General features: G+C 32.3%; 2 protein-coding genes across 2 annotated transcripts in view; one reads left to right on the top strand and one right to left on the bottom strand.

Annotated features, from left to right (window-relative positions):
* The window catches only part of LOC114332930 (TLC domain-containing protein 3A), an 81696-nt gene that overhangs the window by 45326 nt on the left and 14523 nt on the right, over positions 1-21847 (top strand). Inside the window, exons 3-4 of the mRNA XM_050643503.1 lie at positions 9185-9509; positions 21609-21839. Coding sequence (XP_050499460.1) covers positions 9185-9509; positions 21609-21839 — 556 coding nt within the window. The remainder of the gene's footprint in view (positions 1-9184; positions 9510-21608; positions 21840-21847) is intronic.
* On the bottom strand, positions 15511-15849 carry LOC126879997 (histone H4). Its single transcript, XM_050643504.1, has one exon. The coding sequence runs from the start codon at positions 15822-15824 to the stop codon at positions 15513-15515; it is 312 nt and encodes a 103-aa protein (XP_050499461.1). The 5' UTR covers positions 15825-15849; the 3' UTR covers positions 15511-15512.

The following is a 21847-nucleotide window of genomic DNA, read 5'->3' as shown; positions in this document are numbered from 1 at the left end:
TAAAATTGAATTTGTTTATAAAATTTTTTGAAAAACGAGCTAATTTCTGAGGCTGGTCCAGTTAATATGGCTGAATGTATCTCAATAATCCGGGGCTCATTTCCTTCGTTAAGATGTATACTAACAGCTTATGAAAAAAAAATTTAAAAAAAATTACATATACGTACACAAAATTATTTGTTAACAAATAGCAGTTTTTAAGCTTATAAACAATTACAATAATTTCGTAGAAATTAGATCAAATTAAATGGCAATAAAAAATACGGAAAGCTGGTTAAAATACACAACTTTCAAAAAAAAATTTTAGGTCCTACGACCCTTGGGGTCTGAGATAGCCCTTTTTTTTTGAAAAAATCACTGTTACGTTAATTAACAACACTAAGAGCTGAAATTAACCAATCTTTTATAAGAAAAGTCAAAGTTTTTAACAAAGTTTTTAGTAAGAAAAAATGTTAAAAATTGTTTAAATAGGAGTGTTATAAACACAGAGTATTTTGCGTTCCGACTAAAGTAAAAAATAGCGGGCGTAGTCGACTGACTGAATAGTGGGCGCGTTTGGCGACCGGCATGCGGCAGCAACTATTAAAATTACGTTATCCCGACCACAAAAATCCACCTTAAAGTGAATGACAAATTTTCATAATTCCTTATGTTGTCGAGGTCTCTGAATCCGAATATGGAGTTAATTTTTTTCTAGAATTAGTGGAACATGTTCAAAAATCAAATTTTATGCAAAAATGCGAAAAATCAATTTTGATGATTTTTCAATTTTAACTCACTGTATTTTTGGTCGCTGTAAATATTTCCTTTTAAAAATTTTACTGTGTTATCTTTGAAGCATTTAGATAACAATGAGATTTGTCCAAAATGAGTCAACGCGTTAAAAGAGAAGTTGTTAATTTTTAAACATTTTGTCGTCAGATTTCGTTAGTTTCATGTTTACTTAAAAAAGTTGAGTGACAAACTTTTTAGTTTATAATTTTAATTAACACAGAAATAAAATATAATTTATGAAGAAGTTTTCCAAAAAAATTTAATTTAAAATATGCAATAGGAAAAATGTTATGTGACTTTATAGACGAGCGGTACACCCCAAAAAAAGCTTATTTCTCGAGATACTGGTACTAATTTTGGTCATACTTTATATTTTTGATGGTGCTCAAAACTAAAATTAGGGTTGTTTTGAATTTTATGTGGGGGAACATTATCAAAATCGCAACTTTACCCTAAAAATAAAAAAAATCACGTTTTTTGAGTTTAATTTGCTACAACTCTGTTCCATTGTAATATTTTTTTCTGATATTTTTATAGTATATATTTCTCACCTTTCTGAAGACAATGGGACCTGCTTCAATATTTCTCTCTTGCCATAAAGAAAGTTATAAATTGTTTGAAGTAAAAGGTGCAGATGCTTGAATTGCAAAGTTTAATCGCAAAAGTTGAGTAACAAAATTTGAAATTTAGCTGTTTAATTAATTTTAAGTTAAAATCTAGAGTACAGAGAACAAAATGTTTTATAGAAAAAAAGTGGTGTAACTTTTAATTTTAAGAAAAACGTGATTTCATTTTTTTTTATTTTCAGGGTAAAATTGCGATTTTAACAATGTTTCCCCATCTAAAATTCAAAATAAAACTCATTTTCGTTTTCAGCACCATAAAAAGTATAAAGTAAGACCAAAATTAGCCATTCACCACACCGTGGATGATATCTCGAGAAATGAGCGTTTTTTTTGGGGGGGGGGAATACCACGTACCAATCGTCTATAAGGTCGCGTAACTTTTTTTCTGTTGCATATTTTGACTTTGTGGCCTTTTTATTGTTATTTTTTAAATTCATTTATTTAAAATATAATTTTACTGAATAAATGTGCAACAAGTAATATTCATAAAATTCAAGTTTCTACCAAAATATATAAATATAATATTAAGCTTCAAATCCGGTATACTGTCCATGTTAAAAATGGGCTGCAACGGTCTAGCGCTAGCGAATGCTAGTCCGCGAATTTATTCTCATTCGGCTGCGCCCATCATTTTTTTTTACTTTAGTCGGAACGCAAAATACTCTTTCTTTATAACAATACTGTTTAAACAATTTTTAACATTTTTTCTTGCAAAAAACTTTGTTAAAAACTTTGACTTTTCTTATAAAAGATTGGTTAATTTCAGATCTTAGTGTTGTTAATTAACGTAACAGTGATTTTTTCAAAAAAAGGGGCTATCTCAGACCCCAAGGGTCGTAGGACCTAAAAATTTTTTTTAGAAGTTGTGTATTTTAACCAGTTTTCAGAATTTTTTATTGCCATTTAATTTGATCTAATTTCTACGAAATTATTGTAATTGTTTATAAGCTTAAAGACTGCTATTTATTAACAAATAATTTTGTGTACGTACATGTAATTTTTTTTACTTTTTTTTCATAGGGTATTAGTATACATCTTAACGAAGGAAATGAGTCCTTGATTATTGAGATACATTCAGCCATATTAACTGGACCAGCCTCAGAACTTAGCTCGTTTTTCAAAAAATTTTATAAACAAATTGAATTTTGCAAAAACTATTTAACAGATCTGGACCATTTTTTGCACAGCTTTCAAACACCATAATGCCCTCAAGTTTAGGTATATTTAAACATATTTTAATAAACAATAAAATTGTTATTAACAATATTCAAAAACAGTGATTTTGTCGTCCGTTTTGCAATAACTTTTTTGTTTGTTAACCGATTTTAATTTGGTGTATCTCATTCGATGTATCTTTTTTTTCTCAAAAAGTTACCTGTGGACGTCAAATTTCTAAATAAACAAGTTTTTAAGTTATGAGCAAAAAACTAAGTTTGACGTTTTGATTGTTTATTTAAAAAATGTTCCACTAAAAAATTGATGAATCCCAAGATGGTAGCCTTTTTGTAATATCTCATACTACACATTTCAACTGTCAAACCTCGTCTTTTCAATTATGTCGAAAAACGGCTTATTTTTTACTAACTTGATTGGTCTAATGTAAGGGTCTTCTACGATACAAATTTACCGCATTTAGTCGGCGTGTTATTGTTTGCCGTGAAATATTCAGTCCTTGCAGCCTAGAAATTTCTCTGGATATACCACTTGTGGATTCCAGACGATTTCTTCGAGCTATCAATGTTATCTGCCGATCTTGTGCTGCTGTTGTACATCGACTTCTACCACTTTTGGGACGATCCTTGACGTCATTTGTCTCTTGCATTTTTTTTTAAATTTTAGATACAGCACTCTGAGTAACATCAACAATATTCGCGAAATCACTTTGACTAAAGCCCTGTTGTAACAAAGCAATTACTCTAGATCTGTCAAATAGAGCCTCTCTTGTACTCTCAGCATTCCGAAAACCAAACTGTGTGCGACTGATTTTTTCTTCGCAGTCTATATATCCTTTGATGTATGATTTTTTGAAATATCCTTAAAACATGGCTCATTAAGCTGATAAATAAGCACGCGTTATTAACCTCCAAAATTAAAGATTATTATTACTATAATTATGAAAAAAAAACAAATTCCTGGTTTTTAGGTTTATTGCTTATTATAAAAAGTAAATTATTGTTTTTGTATTATTTCATTTCAATAAAAAGAACAATCATGAACTATTATTTGATAAAACAATGGGTATATTTTAAGTGATGCAATGATTTGAATATTAAAATGTTATACAAAATACATACATTCAGATGCAAAACGTCGGATAAACGCAAATTTTTTAACAAAAAAGAAAACAATTTGGAAATTTCAATTTTTGATCGGGTATAAACCTGAAAAATGAAGAAAATATTAGTAAAAAACGACATATGGGAAAATGATGTTTGTTTTATTTATTAATTAATATGTAGTATTTCCTCCTCGGACCTTTATTGCAGCCTGAACATGTCTTGCCATTGAGGTATTTAAATGTTGAACATCACATTGGTCAAATTCGTATTTTTAATGCATGCAGTACTAGACTAAATTGAGTCAAATTGTTAGCATGGTTAACATAGATAAATCCGCATTCCTAGTATATCTCATTTATTTCGTTTAGATTGAGATCGGTACTGGAAGCTGGCCAATCCATATGGATAACCATCAATTGGAATTATACCAGGATTATATATTTCCCTGAGATCTCCCACATAACATAATTATCTACAATTATACTAGTCCAGAAAGCCACTGCGCATCCGCTAGGAAAAATATTCTAATTCGGATTTTTTGCACAATCTTACTCAAAAAGGACTCCTTTTAACAAATTTGCATGTTGCCAGGACCAAAAGGTGGTCAAAAATTTTTTAAATGTTTTTTTTGTTTTTTCCTAAAATTATTATTTTTGCATGGAAAAACGTTTTTTTAGGTTTTTTGGATCATTCCAAACAGAAAAGGTCTTTAGTGACTTTTCTCTAAAAATGATAGTTTTTGACATATAAGCGATTAAAAATTGAAAAATTGCGAAATCGGCCATTTTTAACCCTCAAAAACTATGTGAAAAACTGAAAATTTGAATGTTGCCAAGGTAGGTAGATAATCTTTAAACATCGATTGATGAAATTCCGAAGAGTTTTTTGCAATACAATATTCAAAACTCCTTTGTTTTTTAATTGCTAATCAAGCGTGCGCGACACTATTTTCCACCGACAGTATGGTGCAAATGAAAGGAATAAATTCGTTATTTCGTAAGCTGGCGACTTTAAGGAAAAATCCCGAAACAGGTCGATTTTTATTTTTAAGTTATAATATTGTGGCATATATGATATACTAGTGACGTCATCCGTCTGGGCGTGATGACGTAATCGATGATTTTTTTAAATGAGAATAGGGGTCGTGTGGTAGCTCATTTGAAAGTTTCTTCAATTTTCTATTCAGTAATGTAAACATTTACATAATTATTTATACAGGGTGTCCTTCTACTTCTTTTTTTGTCAAATAATTTAATTTAATAAAAATGTTTTGGACACCCTGTATAAATAATTATGTAAATGTTTTTAGAATTGAAGAACCTTTCAAATGAACTAGCACATGACCCCTATTCTCATTTAAAAAAATCATCGATTACGTCATCACGTCCAGATGGATGACGTCACTAGTATACCATATATGCCACAATATCATAACTTAAAAATAAAAATCGACCTATTTCGGGATTTTTTCTTAAAGTCGCCGATTTACGAAATAACGAATTTATTCCTTTCATTTGCACCATACTGTCGGTGGAAAATAGTGTCGCGCACACTTGATTAGCAATTAAAAAACAAAGGAGTTTTGAATATTGTATTGCAAAAAACTCTTCGGGATTTCATCAATCGATGTTTAAAGAATATCTACCTACCTTGGCAACATTCAAATTTTCAGTTTTTCACATAGTTTTTGAGGGTTAAAAATGGCCGATTTCGCAATTTTTCAATTTTTAATCGCTTATATGTCAAAAACCATCATTTTTAGAGAAAAGTCACTAAAGACCTTTTCTATTTGGAATGATCCAAAAAACCTAAAAAAACTTGTTTACATGTAAAAAAAAATAATTTTAGGATAAAAACAAAAAAAAAAACGTTTAAAAAATTTTTGACCACCTTTTGGTCCTGGCAACATGCAAATTTGTTAAAAGGAGTCCTTTTTGAGTAAGATTGTGCAAAAAATCCGAATTAGAATATTTTTCCTAGCGGATGCGCAGTGGCTTTCTGGACTATACGTATATATTTATACATCTTCAACACACAGCACACAAACAGATCTTGCTATTTTTAAAATAATCGTGTTTGAAGACGATTTCTGGAGTGAACATCGAAAAATCAAATAAAAATTATAAAAATATTGAATGGGTTGCATATGTGAGTCCATATTAAATGTAGTAATGAAACACAGACTTACTCACAATCATTTAATTATACTTTGACGACCGGTTTCGATCTCTACATTATACAGATCATCTTCAGGTCGGCGTTACAAGTAGTTAAATGCTACAATAAAGAAAACCAGAGTTAGAACATTATCTGGCTGCACAAGTGTTAACAGAAAGCCAAATTCGAAAAAATTTTTTTGCAATAAAGGTTTTCAACTGTTGACATTTCAGAATATTGATACCTACAAATGCACACCTATGAGTTAAAATGCTCATAAGCATATATGAGCAAATGGGTGCATGTAGTTTGTGAGTATGTGTTGAAATTTTTAAATTATTAACAATTAAAAACAAATTAAACCATTAAGCAAACTTAAATATGCATCCAAACTCAAAATAGCAATAACAAATAGATAGTAATATTGTTCAAACCTACTTACATGCCGTTACAAGGGATGCGTTGTCACTTAGTTGATATCATATTAATTCGTCCAACTTATGCTGATTGGTTTGCTGGTAGGGTTATACGGCAAACAGATATGTTACGCAGGTCAAAACAAAGTAAATTTTTGAATTTGGAAAGGATCCTGAAGGAAGATGCGTGCTGTGAAACTGAAACTGAAACAGTTTCACAGCACGCATCTTCCTTCAGGATCCTTTCCAAATTCAAAAATTTACTTTGTTTTGACCTGCGTAACATGTCTGTTTGCCGTATAACCCTACCAGCAAACCAATCAGCATAAGTTGGACGAATTAATATGATATCAACTAAGTGGCAACGCATCCCTTGTAACGGCATGTAAGTAGGTTTGAACAATATTACTATCTATTTGTTATTGCTATTTTGAGTTTGGATGCATATTTAAGTTTGCTTAATGGTTTAATTTGTTTTTAATTGTTAATAATTTAAAAATTTCAACACATACTCACAAACTACATGCACCCATTTGCTCATATATGCTTATGAGCATTTTAACTCATAGGTGTGCATTTGTAGGTATCAATATTCTGAAATGTCAACAGTTGAAAACCTTTATTGCAAAAAATTTTTTTCGAATTTGGCTTTCTGTTAACACTTGTGCAACCAGATAATGTTCTAACTCTGGTTTTCTTTATTGTAGCATTTAACTACTTGTAACGCCGACCTGAAGATGATCTGTATAATGTAGAGATCGAAACCGGTCGTCAAAGTATAATTAAATGATTGTGAGTAAGTCTGTGTTTCATTACTACATTTAAAAATTATAAAATGTAATTTGCATTACAGTCAATTGTGGATTATTTAATGTTTATATTCTCCTTTAAAATTTTCTTAAACTTCGCTTGACCCCAGGTCTTTTCATTCTCAAACTTCTTTCCTGAGGTTTTTCCAAGTATTCCAATAGTAGTCTAGTAGAACCTCGATTATACGTGCTCCACGGAACAGGACGTGGCACAGGTAATTGAAATGCATGGATAATAGGCGACCTTTACACGGTCAATATTATTGTTAGTCCTGGATCCCGCGTACCAAAAAAAGTTGATTAATAGCAAGCTGAAAATTTGTTAATAGCTTAACGGTGTCTAGTCCGACAAACTTTAATGTATGGAAACACTGGAACAGGGGAAGTTTTAATTGTGGAACAGGTTAAAAATTTGGAACGTCAGACTACGAAAACGTTTCATGTATTTTGTCGGACAGAACTTCCAATTGATTTGTTACCATTTCATTAAACTCTCATGCAAAAATCAGACTGGTGTTTATCACCAACTGGGCATTTTAATGAGTGGAACACGAAGAACATGTCAAATGACAGGAATCATGTTGGTTAGTAATAGCAGTCTGATTTTTTCATGAGAGTTTAATGAAAGAGTAAGAAATCAATTGGATGTTCTGGTCCGACAAAATACATGGGACGTTTTCGTAATCTGTCGTTCCAAATTTTAAACTGTTCCACGATTAAAACTTCCGTGTTCCAGTGTTCCCTTACATCAAAGTTTGTCCTACTAGACACCGTTAAGCTATTAACAAATTTTCAGATTACTATTAATCAACTTTTTTTTGGTACGCGGGATCCAGGTCTAATATACAAAAATAACAAAAATACAGGTCATAAATTAATCCCATATTCTAGTACTAAAAATAGATCGATTGAACCTAACTCACCTTAGTCCAAATGTGCACCTTAAAAACGCTATAGCTCTTTGAAGTTACAAAATGAAAATCGATTTTTTCCGATATATCGAAAACTATTAAAGGTTTTTTATTGAAAATGGATATGCAGTATTCTTATGGCAGGAACATCTTAAAAAAAATTATAGTGAAATTTGTGAACCCCATAAAAATTGTATGGGGGTTTTGTCCCCTTAACCCCCCCCCCCCCAAACTTGTGTGTACGTTCCAATATAATTATTAATGTGGTACCGTTAGTTAAACACAATATTTTTAAAACTTTTTTGCCTCTTAGTATTTTTTCGATAAGCCAGTTTTTATCGAGATGCGGCTTCTTTTTAATATGTTTACATAAAAAATTTATGGGGATTTTGTTCCTTTAAACCCCTGAAATGTTTGTCTACGTTCCAATTACACTATTATTGCGGCACCATTAGTTAAAGACAGTGTTTTTAAAACTTTTTTACCTCTTAGTATTTTTTCGATAAGGTACATTTATCGAGATGTGGCTTCTTTTTTAGAAGATACTTAAAAATGTAAATTATAAATAAATTTTCATATTATTACCAGGTCTGTATAATCGTACTTAACCATATACAAATATGTGGTAGATTTGACAAATATTCAAGCTATCTTGATAAAAACTGGCTTTTCGAAAAAATACTAAGAGGCAAAAAAGTTTTAAAAATAATGTGTGTGTAACTAATGGTACCACAATAATAATTGAATTGGAACGTACACACAAGTTTGGGGGGTTTAAGGGAACAAAACCCCCATAAAATTTTTATGGGGTACACAAATTTCACTATAATTTTTTTTAAAGATGTTCTTGCCATAAAAATGCTACATGTCAATTTTCAATAAAAAACCTCTAATAGTTTTCGATATATAGGAAAAAATAGATTTTCATTTTGTAATTTTAAAGGGCTATAACTTTTTTTACGTGCACATTTGGACTAAGGTAAGTTAGGTTCAATCGATCTATTTTTGGTCCCAGAATATGTGATTTAATTTATGACCTGTATTTTTGTTACACCCTGTATAATACCAAAAAATCAGAACTTAAAAATAAAAATCGACGTGTTTCGGGATTTGTCTCCAAAAGCGCCCATTCTTGAAAAAATGAATTTGTTCCATAATTTTGCCCCTCGTTATATATTTTATTCAATTTATTGATTGATTATTTATTTGCAGGCATGTTTCAGCCGTTCAAGCGTTATTTTGTTGCATTACGGGCATTACAGCCATTTGTTACAGTTGTAACCGTAATGTACTCAGAACATCTCACTACATTTCAGAGGCTTACGCCTGGTTCGGCGCCGCATATTTTTTCTACGACATTTGGTCCATGTACAAGGTCTATAGTGCGAAGCTTAGCAGTGATCATATGAACGGAGATGTGAAAGAAAAGAAAAAGATGTTTCTAAACGTTTCCAAGTGGATTAGGTATTTAAAGAATAATTTTGTTATTGTTGGGCATCACATATTTATAGGCTGTTTTGGATTTTTAGTGATAACGGTAAGCTATCTTATTTTCCTAATATTTCAACATTTTTAATGATACGATATAAAAAAGGTACTTATAAAATCTTTTTGTACTCTATATGTAGTGTAGAACCAAGTCCCTTGATAAATAAGGTACTGCTAGTTTGAATTTTGTAGAGTCTGCAGTATTGAGGTTTAACATCTGAAATTTATAAATTTGCTATTGCCACATGCTTAAAAGTAATAAACGTGGCACACTTATAGGCTGTACTGAATATGTTGCTGATTTTAAATAGATTTCTGATAGTAGGGCAAGGATGCTAAATTTGCAGTTACTAAAGTGTTGTGGTGACTTATTAGGTTGTGAAGATTAGATTCTAAAACCAAAAAAAGTTAAATTTCCATTTTAGTGGGTACTTTCCATTTATAATTTAATATTCAATTTCTAACAATCTTTTTTTTTCGATTATAGCGCCCATCTATCCATAATTCGAAAAAATGTCTGGTATAAAAGTTACTTATTTTTACGTAAAGAATCCAATTCTGCAATACAAAATGGGGGCTCTTATTTAAGATTTTTAAGTAACCCCCACCCCCGGGGGTTCGTGTTTGGTGTCATTCGATAGATTTATGGAAAATATTGAACACGTATTTTTTAGTTTTTCGATCTGACGTTTATTTCGCGAAATATTTCGCTTTTTTGTGAAACTTTGTGACTCACCCATTATCTTACTCTCCGCTCAAATCGTCATCATCATCATCATTCTCTTTGCCTTATCCCTATGAGGGGTCGGCTTCCCTAATTGCATTTCTCCACACAATTCTATCTTGGGTCATATCAATGTTAATCCCCTTTACCAACATGTCCTGCCTTATCGTCTCCCCCCAGGTCTTCTTTGGTCTTCATCTCCTAATCCTTCCAGGAATCTGCACTTGAGCTATTCTTCGTATTGGGTGATTAACGTCTCGACGTTGAACATGACCAAACCATCTTAACCTATGCTCTCTCATTTTGGCATCAATTGGTGCCACACATAGACTTACCCTAATATACGCATTTCTAATTTCATCCTTCTTGGTCACTCCACTCATCCATCTAAGCATTCTCATCTCCGCCACATGCATTCGTTGTTCGTTTTTCTTTTTCACTGCTCAACATTCAGTTTCGTACATTATAGCCGGTCTTATGGCTGTTTTATAAAATTTTCCCTTCAGCTTCATTGGAATTTTTCTATCACACAACACACCACTCGCTTCTTTTCACTTTATCCATCCCTAATTCTACTGCATGCATCTCCACCTATTTTTCCATTATTCTGTAATACCGATCCTAGGTACTTAAAACTATTGCCTTTTACAACCAGTTCACCATCCAAAGATACCATTTTATTTGTAGTAACTCCATCATTAAATGAACATTCCAAATACTCTGTTTTTGTCCTACTAAGTTTTAAACCTTTTTCCTCCAGAGCTTGTCTCCACTGTTCCAGTTTTTGTTCTAAGTCTCTTTCACTATTTCCTACTAACACTACATCATCAGCATACATTAGGCACCATGGAATGCTACCCTGTAGTTTCGCTGTTATCTGGTCCAAAACTAATGAGAATAAATAAGGACTAAGCACCGAGCCTTGGTGCAATCCTACTTTCACCTGAAATTTATTAGTCTCTCCCACACCTGTCCTAACACTAGTCGCTACTCCCTCATACAAATCTCTCACAATCTTTACATATTCGCCAGGGAATCCTTTCTTATTGAGTGCCCACCACAGAATCTCTCGAGGAACTCTATCATATGCTTTCTCAAGATCAATGAATACCATATGAGCGTTGGTCTCTTTATTCCTGTATTTTTCCATCAGTTGCCTTACAATGAATCCGCTCAAAACGTCAGATTTTTTAAATATACACTGTTCTGTATGTACTTAACTTACCTTATCTTAATCTGACATTTCGAGTTTTTCTAAAGATAAATTTTTTTTTCGGACCCCCTCCCTAACGAGCTCTCCTGTATTAAGAGTCAATATATGGTAGAGGTACATTTACAGGGTACAAGGTTTCTCCCCATGACGTGATTTTCTGACACGCTCGAGAAACTGCAAAGATCCCCGCTTGGGCTCCCCTACCATGAGTAATACAGTAATTCACTTAGTATAGGTAATTCAATTTTTCAATAATTAGAAGTATTTTTCAGCAAATTCATTAAAACCACTTTTGACTAACGCTTTCGTATGGATCTTATGTGCTATAGGTTAGTTGGAGGATGATCAGTTTCCTTGATAGATACAAATATTGCAACTACAGCAACAATGTTTAGATCTAATCCTGGAAGATACTTAGAAATTTTCCATGGGCGGTCGGAAAGTGTTCTTTATATCTCGGTTACGATAAATTTTTATTAAAAAAAGCGACGATTTGATTAAAGATGTTTAGATATAGGAGGATAATATTTTGAATTTCAGTAGGGTCTGTATCATACTAATCATACACACAGTCGATACTTTTTTCATTGAAACACTATCTCGTTTAAAGATAAGCTTGTTTAATTGCCTATTACTCATTGTAAATGAATAATTTTAGATCACCTAAATTTAATCACCTAATTAGAACCTATATATAAATTAGTCGACAGGGTCATATATTATAAAGAATTAAAGTATAGTACTACCAACTTTCTAAAAGACTCATTCATATAGAGTGAGGACGTTTGAGTTGGAATAAATTCATTATCTCGAGAATGGACGAATTTGGAGAAAAATCCTGGGAGAGGTCGATTTTTATTTTTAAATTATGACTTTGCCATATATGTCATACTAGTGACGTCATCCATATAGGCGTGATGACGTAATCGATGATTTTTTTTAAATGAGAGTAGGGGTCGTGTGATAGCCCATTTGAAAGGTTATTTAATTCTCTATTCAGTAATATAAACGTTAACATAATTATTTATATAGGGTGTCCAAAAATTTTTTTTAATTAAATTAATTGAGACAAAAAGAAGAATGTATTTAATTCATTTATTTCAAAATACGTTTGAATATAGAAAGAAATGTTTATTTGACAAGTAATCATTGTTTTTTGCTTAAATTCAATGTTAAAGCTGCCACCCACCTGTCTCTTAGCTGTTTGAAGATTGAAATTAAGCGAAAAGCAATGTTCATTTCTGACCTAAACATTATTACCTGTTTTTCTGACAGCAGTAAAATGTTTTTTTGAATTAAATAAATTGCTAACTTTCTTCTTTGTGGGTCAATTAATACAAAAAATTATAATTATAATTATTAATTATAATAAAAAATTTTTTTGTACACCCTGTATACACATTTATGTTAATATTTATATTACTGAATAGAGAATTAAATAACCTTTCAAATGAGCTATCACACAACCCCTACTCTCATTTAAAAAATATCGCCTATTACGTCCTCACGCCCAGATGGATGACGTCATCATCATCATCATCTTGGTGCTACAGCCCTTAGAGGGCCTCGACCTTCTCAAGCTTTCTACGCCATTCTGTTCTGTCCCTTACTTGCATTTTTCAGTTGCCGACTCCGATCTTCTCGGCATCCTGTGTTACCCCGTCCATCCACCTCAGCTTTGGTCTACCCCGTCTTCTCATTCCCACGGGTTGCGCTGTTAGAATCTTTTTTATCATGTTCGATTCAAGGGCCCGGGCTACATGTCCTGCCCACTGCAGGCGGTTTCGCTTAATTATAGTGCTATAATATATATAGTGATGGATGACGTAACTAGTATGATATATATGGCAAAAAGTCATAATTTAAAAATAAAAATCCACCTGTCTCAGGATTTCTCTCCAAATTCGCCCATTCTCGAGATAATGAATTTATTCCAACTCAAACGTCCTCACTGTATATTCAGCACAGGGGTGCTTTTGTTCGGGTTGTGAAATTCCATAAACATTCCTGGTTTATGAAATTAATGATCCCTTGTTTATATAATTTCACTCCTCAAACAATAGCATGCCGCTGAATTGAATATGTATGGGTCTCTTAGATAGATAGTAATACTTCTTCTTTAAGTTCCATCTTCTATCGAAGGTTGGAAATCATCATGGCAATGCGGACCCTGTTGACTGCCGCTCTAAATAGTAATACTATACTACTATATTTTTTATAATAGACTCATTATTCAAAGATGATAAGCATTTATTTGAACACAGCAGGGAATCGAGCATATTTCTGCGGTACATATTACTACCATACTACCATATTTCTAATAGACTTATTCATAGCTGATAACCATTTATTTGAACACAGCAGGAGATCGAGCAAAGGCACAGTAGGACTAATCCACAGTATTTAGTGTAATGATAAAAAACTTTAGAGGAGATAGTTTAGTGTGAGTTATTGGAACATGCAGTTCGTAACGCTGTACACAGTTATTTGTTTAATCGCGTCATTCATTTTTCATTCATTCCTTGATTTGTTCTTACGAATTTAACCGTTACGAACTGTTATATATAGTTACGAATTGCCTATGCTTTACGATATATCCGGGAAGGGCCCCCCAACTAGTATCACTACTTCATCGGCGTAGGCTTGTGCATACATACCTTGTTTGGACAGTCGCTGTAGAAGGCTGTCGACCACCAGGCACCATAGCAAGGGAGACCAAACTCGTTCCTGACCAAACTGCAGCAATCCCATGCGCCCTGAAGGGGCCCTCAATATCCATGAAGATAATCCAGATTGTATTGCACCCGATCTAGCACCCGCTCCACTCTGTAGAGAATGTGATGCAGGTCTTAAAAGACTTCCAGCCTTGGGGGAAAGTTGACGTGCATGCAAAAGGCTGTCCCTAAGTGCTACGTCACGTATGAACCGGTCCTCTAGCCTCTCCAGAGCTTTTAGAAGGAAGGTTGAAGTGTAAGCTGCACTATTCGTACTAGTAAAAGGCACACGCTATTGGCCAATATTCAGAACAATGTTCTATCTTAGCATCAACATTACCGCCTGCGTTATTTTCAAGACTTAAGTTACTGAGACAAAATTGACTGCGGTTTAGGCGAGTTTACAATTGAATCTGTCGAATGACTTACTTAGTTTCATCGCTAATATTATTTAACAATAAAACACTGAAAACGTTTGTTTTCTATACTTCCACAAAATGTATTATAACTATGTGACTACAGCTGTTTCGACAGAGTGCCTTTCTCAAGTGATTTAGTTTACTATGGGTTTGCCTTTTTAAAGTCTTTAACTGAAGAGGTTGAGGAGTGGGGAGCTGTTTGTCTCGAGTTGGTCATTCAGAATTATATCTGTATTTTTTAATGTATTAATTTCCATAGATTCTAATAAAGATAGCTTAAGGCCTTTATTTTGAATATGCAGAATTTGAAACTGTTCATTAAAAGAATGATTATGATCTAGAAGGTGAAGTGCGTATGTAGAAGTGTCTGTTTTTCTATTGTTGAAAGCCCTTTTGTGTTCTGCTATCCGTTTGTCAAAGGTTCTGCCAGTTTGACCGATGTAAGTTTTCGGACAGTCACCACATGCCAGTTTGTAAACACCACTCTGTAGTTGTTTTCTGTTTCGGCTCTTATTGTTCTTAATATATTTGCTTAAGTTGTTGTTAGTTCTGAAAGCTGGTGTTATTCCTTTCTTTTTATGTATCTGGCTATTTTTGTTGTTATCTTGCCAGTGTATGTAATAGAGCAGAAGGTACTGGGTTCTTTCTGTGGTGGTGGATAGACTAATTTCAGGGCTTTCTTATGGAGTTTTTGGTTTAAAATTTTATTAATTGTTTGTTCGTTATAGCCATTGTTTACTGCTATTTGTTTAATGATGTTCAGTTCTATTTCGAAGTTATTTTTTGACATGGTAATTTCTGTCAGTCTATGTATCATTTATACCTGCTAATATTATTGTCGATCTTTTTTCTTTACTTCCCGTTTCGATTCGTTTTCTGTTCCACTTGTTTGTTGTGTCGAATTATTGACCAAGAAAAAAGAAGGAGAATGTGACAGATTTGTAGATTACTGTTTAAAGAATGAAAGTGGTAGTAATAGCAATTAACCACCAAAACCGTACAAAGTACGACCTTGTCGTTTAAGTGCATATACAACATCCATAGCAGTTACTGTTTTCCTTTTGGCGTGCTCAGTATAGGTAACGGCATCTCTAATAACGTTTTCCAAAAATACTTTCAATACACCTCGCGTTTCCTCATAGATTAAACCAGAGATACGTTTTACACCTCCGCGACGAGCTAATCTTCTTATAGCAGGCTTGGTAATACCTTGGATGTTGTCACGTAATACTTTACGGTGACGTTTAGCGCCACCTTTTCCCAAACCTTTACCACCCTTTCCACGTCCAGTCATTTTTACGGTAAAATCACTTCCGAAGTTCTGGAATTACTGCAGTTGATAATCAGAAATCGTATGCGTAACACTTTGAGAAAAGTACTAATCAGCTACCATAGTGTAAAATGAATGCAACAATCCATATGCTGAACCTAGTACAGAATATCCGTAGAATATAAACAACCCAAGGAAACATGTGAAAGCAGCTCAATCATATATTCAGCTAGAATTGTAGATTGTTATGTTGTCAGTAGAATCTTATGCGCCCAGTAAAAAAATAATGAATGAGTTTTTTGTTCAAAATTTATATATGTTGTCAGTAAAATCTTATGCGCCCAGTAAAAAAATAATGAATGAGTTTTTTGTTCAAAATTTATATTTCTATTCCCAAATGTTATCAAATAGAGCGGGGTGTATCGTCGCCCCCGTTAGTGAAATTATTCCGATTCGACTTTTTTACACAAACTTACTCAAAAGGGGGTCCTTATAACAAATCCACAGGGTGCCAGGCGGTGCCGTGGTCGAAAAATTGCTTAAACAATTTTTTTTAAACAAATTCACAAAAATAATTTTTTCATTTCGAACACTTTTTTTTAGACAATTTCGGTCATTCTGAACAAATCTTGGCATTTTTCTCTAAAATTGATTGTTATCGAGTTAAACGCGATTTAAAATTTGAAAAATGCGAAAATGGCCATTTTCAGGGCTTAATAACTCGATTAAAAATTATTATTATGAAAGTCAAAAAGTGACCAAATCAAAGTTTAAAATCCTACCTTCAAGATCCTGAAGAAATTTTTGTCATTATTTTATTACAAAGCTGTTATTTTTAATTAACAATTAGCGCTATATTCCACGCTGTATCGTCGCCCCTGTTAGCTAAATTATTTCGATTAGATTTTTTTGCACAAAGTTACTCAAAAAGAGGTCCTTATAACAAATTCACAGGATGCCAGGCGGTACCTTGGTCGAAAAATTGTTTAAACAATTACTTTTAAACAAATTCACAAAAATAATTTTTTCATTTCGAACAATTTTTTTAGATAACTTGGGTCATTATGTGCAAAAAAGGTCTCTTGTGAGTTTTCTCTCAATTTGATTGTTGTCGAGTTATACGTGATTTAAAATTTGAAAAATGCGAAAATAGCAATTTTCAAGGCTTAATAACTAAGCGTATCGCGTATAACTCGACAACAATCAATTTTAGAGAAAAATCACAAGAGACCTTTTTTGCTCAGAATGATTAAAATTATCTAAAAAAAAAATGTTTAAAGTGAAAACATTATTTTTGTGAATTTGTTTAAACAATTTTTCGACCACGGCACCGCCTGGCACCCTGTGAATTTGTTATAAGGACCTCTTATTGAGTAACTTTGTGCAAAAAAATCTAATCGAAATAATTTATTTCGCTAACGATATAGCCTGGACTATAGCGCTAATTGTAAATAATTAAAAATAACAGCTTTGTAATAAAATAATGACAAACATTTCTTCAGGATCTTGAACGAGGGGTTTTAAACTTTGATTTGATCACTTTCTGACTTTCATAATATCATTTTTAATTGAGTTACTAAGCCTTGAAGCATTTTCAAATTTTAAATCGCGTATAACTCGACAACAATCAATATTAGACAAAAATCACAAGAGACCTTTTTTGCTCAGAATGACCCAAGTTATCTAAAAAAATTGTTGGAAATGAAAAAATTATTTTTGTGAATTTGTTTTAAAAAATTGTTTAAACAATTTTCCGACCGCGGCACCTCCCGGCACCCTGTGTATTTGTTATAAGGACCTATTTTTAAGTAAGTTTGTGCCAAAATTTCGAATCGCAATAATTTTGCTAACGGGGCCGACGATACAGCCCGCTTTAAAACGCTTGGCTAAATAAAAGCTGACCTTTTTTGCTATCTTTTTAGAAAGATAAGCAGCGATTTTAATTGATTTTGCCTACTTTTGAACCGTTTTATCATTGGTAGCTATAATAGAGTGTATACAAAAACAATTTCATAAAATTATGATAATAAAACACTAAAAAAGCTTTCCGTATGAGTAATTTGCGTATATTATATAAGAAATACATAAATTAAATACATTATTCCAAAATAACTTATAATATATACAAATTTCACTTATTATTTGGGTATTAATATTGAAGTCAAACTGGGGCTTTAATAAAGCACACTATTATTTGAAGATCCAAGCTTTCGGAAAATTTTATTACCTTTTTCAAGAATTTCTACAATGCAATAAAAGAAAAAAGTACAATATACGTATAATTATAAATAGAATGGATCTTTGTTAATACATGTTAAAATACATTTATATATGACAAATCTTCAGGGGATAGAGTAGTTACAGTACAATAACCGCTATGATCCAGTGTATCCGATCACGTAAATTCAATAAGATGTTACCGCTTGTCAGCATCGAACATGCTGGACTCTTGCAACACTAATTGCGACATGCCGGAACAACAAATTCATTATTGGTGTCAACCCATTCGCTGCCTATCGAAGTGGATGGAACTCGGCTAGGAGCCATTCTGTTGAACGGCACCTGACTGAAGTAACCATACAGTGCTAGTCAAAAGTCCGTACCCCCCCTCGTATCTTTTGAACGGTTATACTTATAATAGTGAAATTTGGAGGGAGGAAATAAACGGATGTAGGCGTCTTAACTAGTCATGACAGGTGACGTAATAGTGACAGATGACGTTGCAGCGCCACCATGACAGATAATTTTAAATGAGACCTTATGGCAAGTGATACCTCATTTGAAAGGTATTGAAAATACCTATTCAGCCATACTAATTTTTTTGGATATAAATTGATTTTGATTTTGGTGAATAAATGAAATAAATATAAAATTGTAGTTTCGCATTTAATTAATAAAAATTCAAATGTCCGCCTATGTTTTTTTTTTGTCAAAAAAGTTCACGTTTTTCAGTTCTCTAATAGTTTTTACGTCAACGTCAACCCTTTTGACAAGTAATCATAGGCGGAGGTTTGAATTTTTATTAATTAAATGCGAAACTAGCAATTTTCTATTATTTCATTTATTCATCAAACTTAGCTTAAAGTCAAACAAAATTAGTATGACTGAATAGGTATTTTCAATACCTTTCAAACGAGGTATCACTTGCCATAAGGTCCCATTTAAAATTATCTGTCATGGTGGCGCTGCAACGTCATCTGTCATTATTACGTCACCTGTCATAACTAGTTAAGACGCCTAAATCCGTTTATTTCCTCCCTCCAAATTTCACTATTATAAGTATAACCGTTCAAAAGATACGAGGGGGGGTACGGACTTTTGACTAGCACTGTATATCGCGCTGGTGCGTGAGCGGTACCGAATGGGTTAATCATAAAAAACATGGCAAAACCAGCTTCGTTTCAGTCTGATGATTATATTTTAATTTGGATCGAAAATCTAGTGTTAATAAAAGTTAATTTTGGAGTCAAATAAAAATAAACTGTTTAATTTTGATTCAATTCCATAGTCCAGAGTATCAGGTAGCTGACTACTTTTTTAGTTATTGTAGACCTATAGGAAGAAAACCTACCTGTTTCCTGCCTAGAGTTCGCGTCCGTTTTTTAATTATTAACAATTTAGGGCAAAAATCGCGATTTTTTCGATTTTTTGCACCCCATTCAAAAGCTAAATAGTTGACATAAAATTACAAAATTCAGTTTTTTAGAACATCGAAAAACCTTCAAAATGTCGATTTTTGAAAGTTAAAAGTTAATTTGTTGCTGCGCAAACTGCAAAATAAGTGAAAATCGCTATTTGTTAATAACTTTTACTAAAACTACCTTAGAACTTTAGTGTTTCACCGAAAGTTGGGTATTGGCGTACTTAACAAACCTTCAAAATTTGAGACCGATCCATTAATTAGTTTAAGAGTTATTTGTTTATCCCAGAGACCTTTATTTTGCATTAAGATAAGACAGAAAATAATGAAGATAGGGCAATTCTGAGTATGCCAAATGAAAGTAGAAGAGTGATAGTATCAAAATGTATTAAAAAAGATAAAAAATAATTAATATAGTCAAAAATCCTAATGCCAAATTTTTGAAATTTTGTAGTTTATAAACATTTAGAATAACTTTAAAAATGTTGTCCGTAGAAACATTTTTTTTATATATTTGATAAGATAGTATTTTAACACGAATTTTCAGATAAAAAAAATTTAGCCTGGGTTCATTTGGGACAAAGTTAGCCATATGTTTTTTTAATTCACAGCTAATTTGTTTATAATAATTAAGGAATCTCATTAATGCCATTTTAAAGAATGGGATTTGTATTTTTTCTTAAAAAATTTGCACAAACATTATACCTTCACAGCACCCTCTACGATTTTTCAAAAATGTAGTTCAAACTATTACTAGGGGGAACCTACAAATCCACCGAGTTAAAATACTGAAAAAGCAATTTCAAACGAATATAATTTTCTGTATCTCCGGATCAACTCAATGGATTTTGATCTTTCTTTTTTTAATTTGTATGTAATTTCTACGTACATTACAAATATGCAATACGAAAAATTAATTTTTCAAAAATTGTTTAAACAAATTAGACTGTTTATTAATTAATAAATGTCTAGACAAGTTGCATATTTGTAATGTACAGAAAAATTACATATACATTAAAAAAAGAACGATCAAAATATATTCAGTAGATCCCGAGATATAGAAAATGATAGTACATAGTTTTAAGTTGCCTTTTTTAGATTTTGAACTCGTGCATTTGTCGGCTTCCAGCTTCCCCTTCACTTATCACGATTAGTCACCAATTGAACTACATTTTTAAAAATTCGTGTAAAATACCAGCTTTTCTAATATGTAAAATGATTTTTTCTAAGGACAATATTTTTAAAGTTATTCTAAATGTTTATGAACTACAAAATTTCACAAATTTGGCATTAGGATTTTTGACTATATTAGATATTTTTTATCTTTTTTTAGTACATTTGGATAGCATCAGTTTTCTACTTTCATTTGGCATACGCAGAATTGCCCTATCTTCATTATTTTCTGTCTTATGTTATTGCAAAATAAAGGTCTCTATGGGATAAACAATTAGAATACCTCTTCAACTAATTAATGGATCGGTCTCAAATTTTGAGGGTTTGTTAAGTACCCCAATACCCAACTTTGGGTGAAACACTAAAGTTCTAAGGTAGTTTTAGTAAAAGTTATTAACAAATAATGATTTTAACTTATTTTGCAGTTTGCGTTGCAACAAATTAACTTTTTAACTATCAAAAATCGGCATTTTTAAGGTTTTTTATTGTTCTAAAAAATTAAATTTTGTAATTTTATGTCAACTATTTAGCTTTTGAATGGGGTGCAAAAATCGAAAAAATCGAGATTTTTGCACTAAATTGTTAATAATTAAAAAACGGACGCGAACTCTAGGTAGGTTTTCTTCCTATAGGTCTACAATAACTAAAAAACTAGCCATCTAACTGGATCTTTGAGTGTCCCAAACATGGTCTATTTCTAGCTTATTACCCTGGAGTACCAGTCTCTTACCATCTTCTGACACGTGTTTCTAGGTTTACCCGTTATCAAAGAGGCTTTGCAAGAAGACAACTGAATTGTAACTAACGAATGGTTATTTTTGAGTATTTCTGCTTTTTAAAAAAGTATTTTTCATTATTAATTTTTTTAAAATATCACAAAGAAAAATTCCTAATTCCTAAAATTTCTAAAAATTCCTTACAAAATAAGGTTTTTATTTTTTTTAATGATTTTTTCGTATTTCTCTACTTGTATAATTGATTTTTTTTATTTTCAGTATTTAAGGGGTGGTTTGGGAGATTGCTTCTTTGGGTTTGTGTACTTGATGGAAGCAAGCACTCCATTCGTATCCCTTAGAGGAGTACTATCAAAAATAGGAATGAAAAATTCCCCAATGTACGTTATAAATGGACTGGTGATGCTAGCTGTGTTTTTCATATGTAGAATAGCCATGTTTCCCTATGTAATTTACATGTATGCAGAGTCCATTAAAGTAGATTTTATGTCAGTAAGTAT

Source organism: Diabrotica virgifera, chromosome 2, assembly GCF_917563875.1.
Source record: "Diabrotica virgifera virgifera chromosome 2, PGI_DIABVI_V3a".
Classification (NCBI taxonomy): domain Eukaryota; kingdom Metazoa; phylum Arthropoda; class Insecta; order Coleoptera; family Chrysomelidae; genus Diabrotica; species Diabrotica virgifera.
The sequence above is the reverse complement of the archived record's forward strand: the minus strand, read 5'-3'. Positions and strand labels throughout refer to the sequence as shown.

Coding starts and splice junctions, on each gene's coding strand:
- LOC126879997 (XM_050643504.1), bottom strand. CDS start 15,824: ATGACTGGACGTGGAAAGGGTGGTAAAGGTTTGGGAAAAGGTGGCGCT.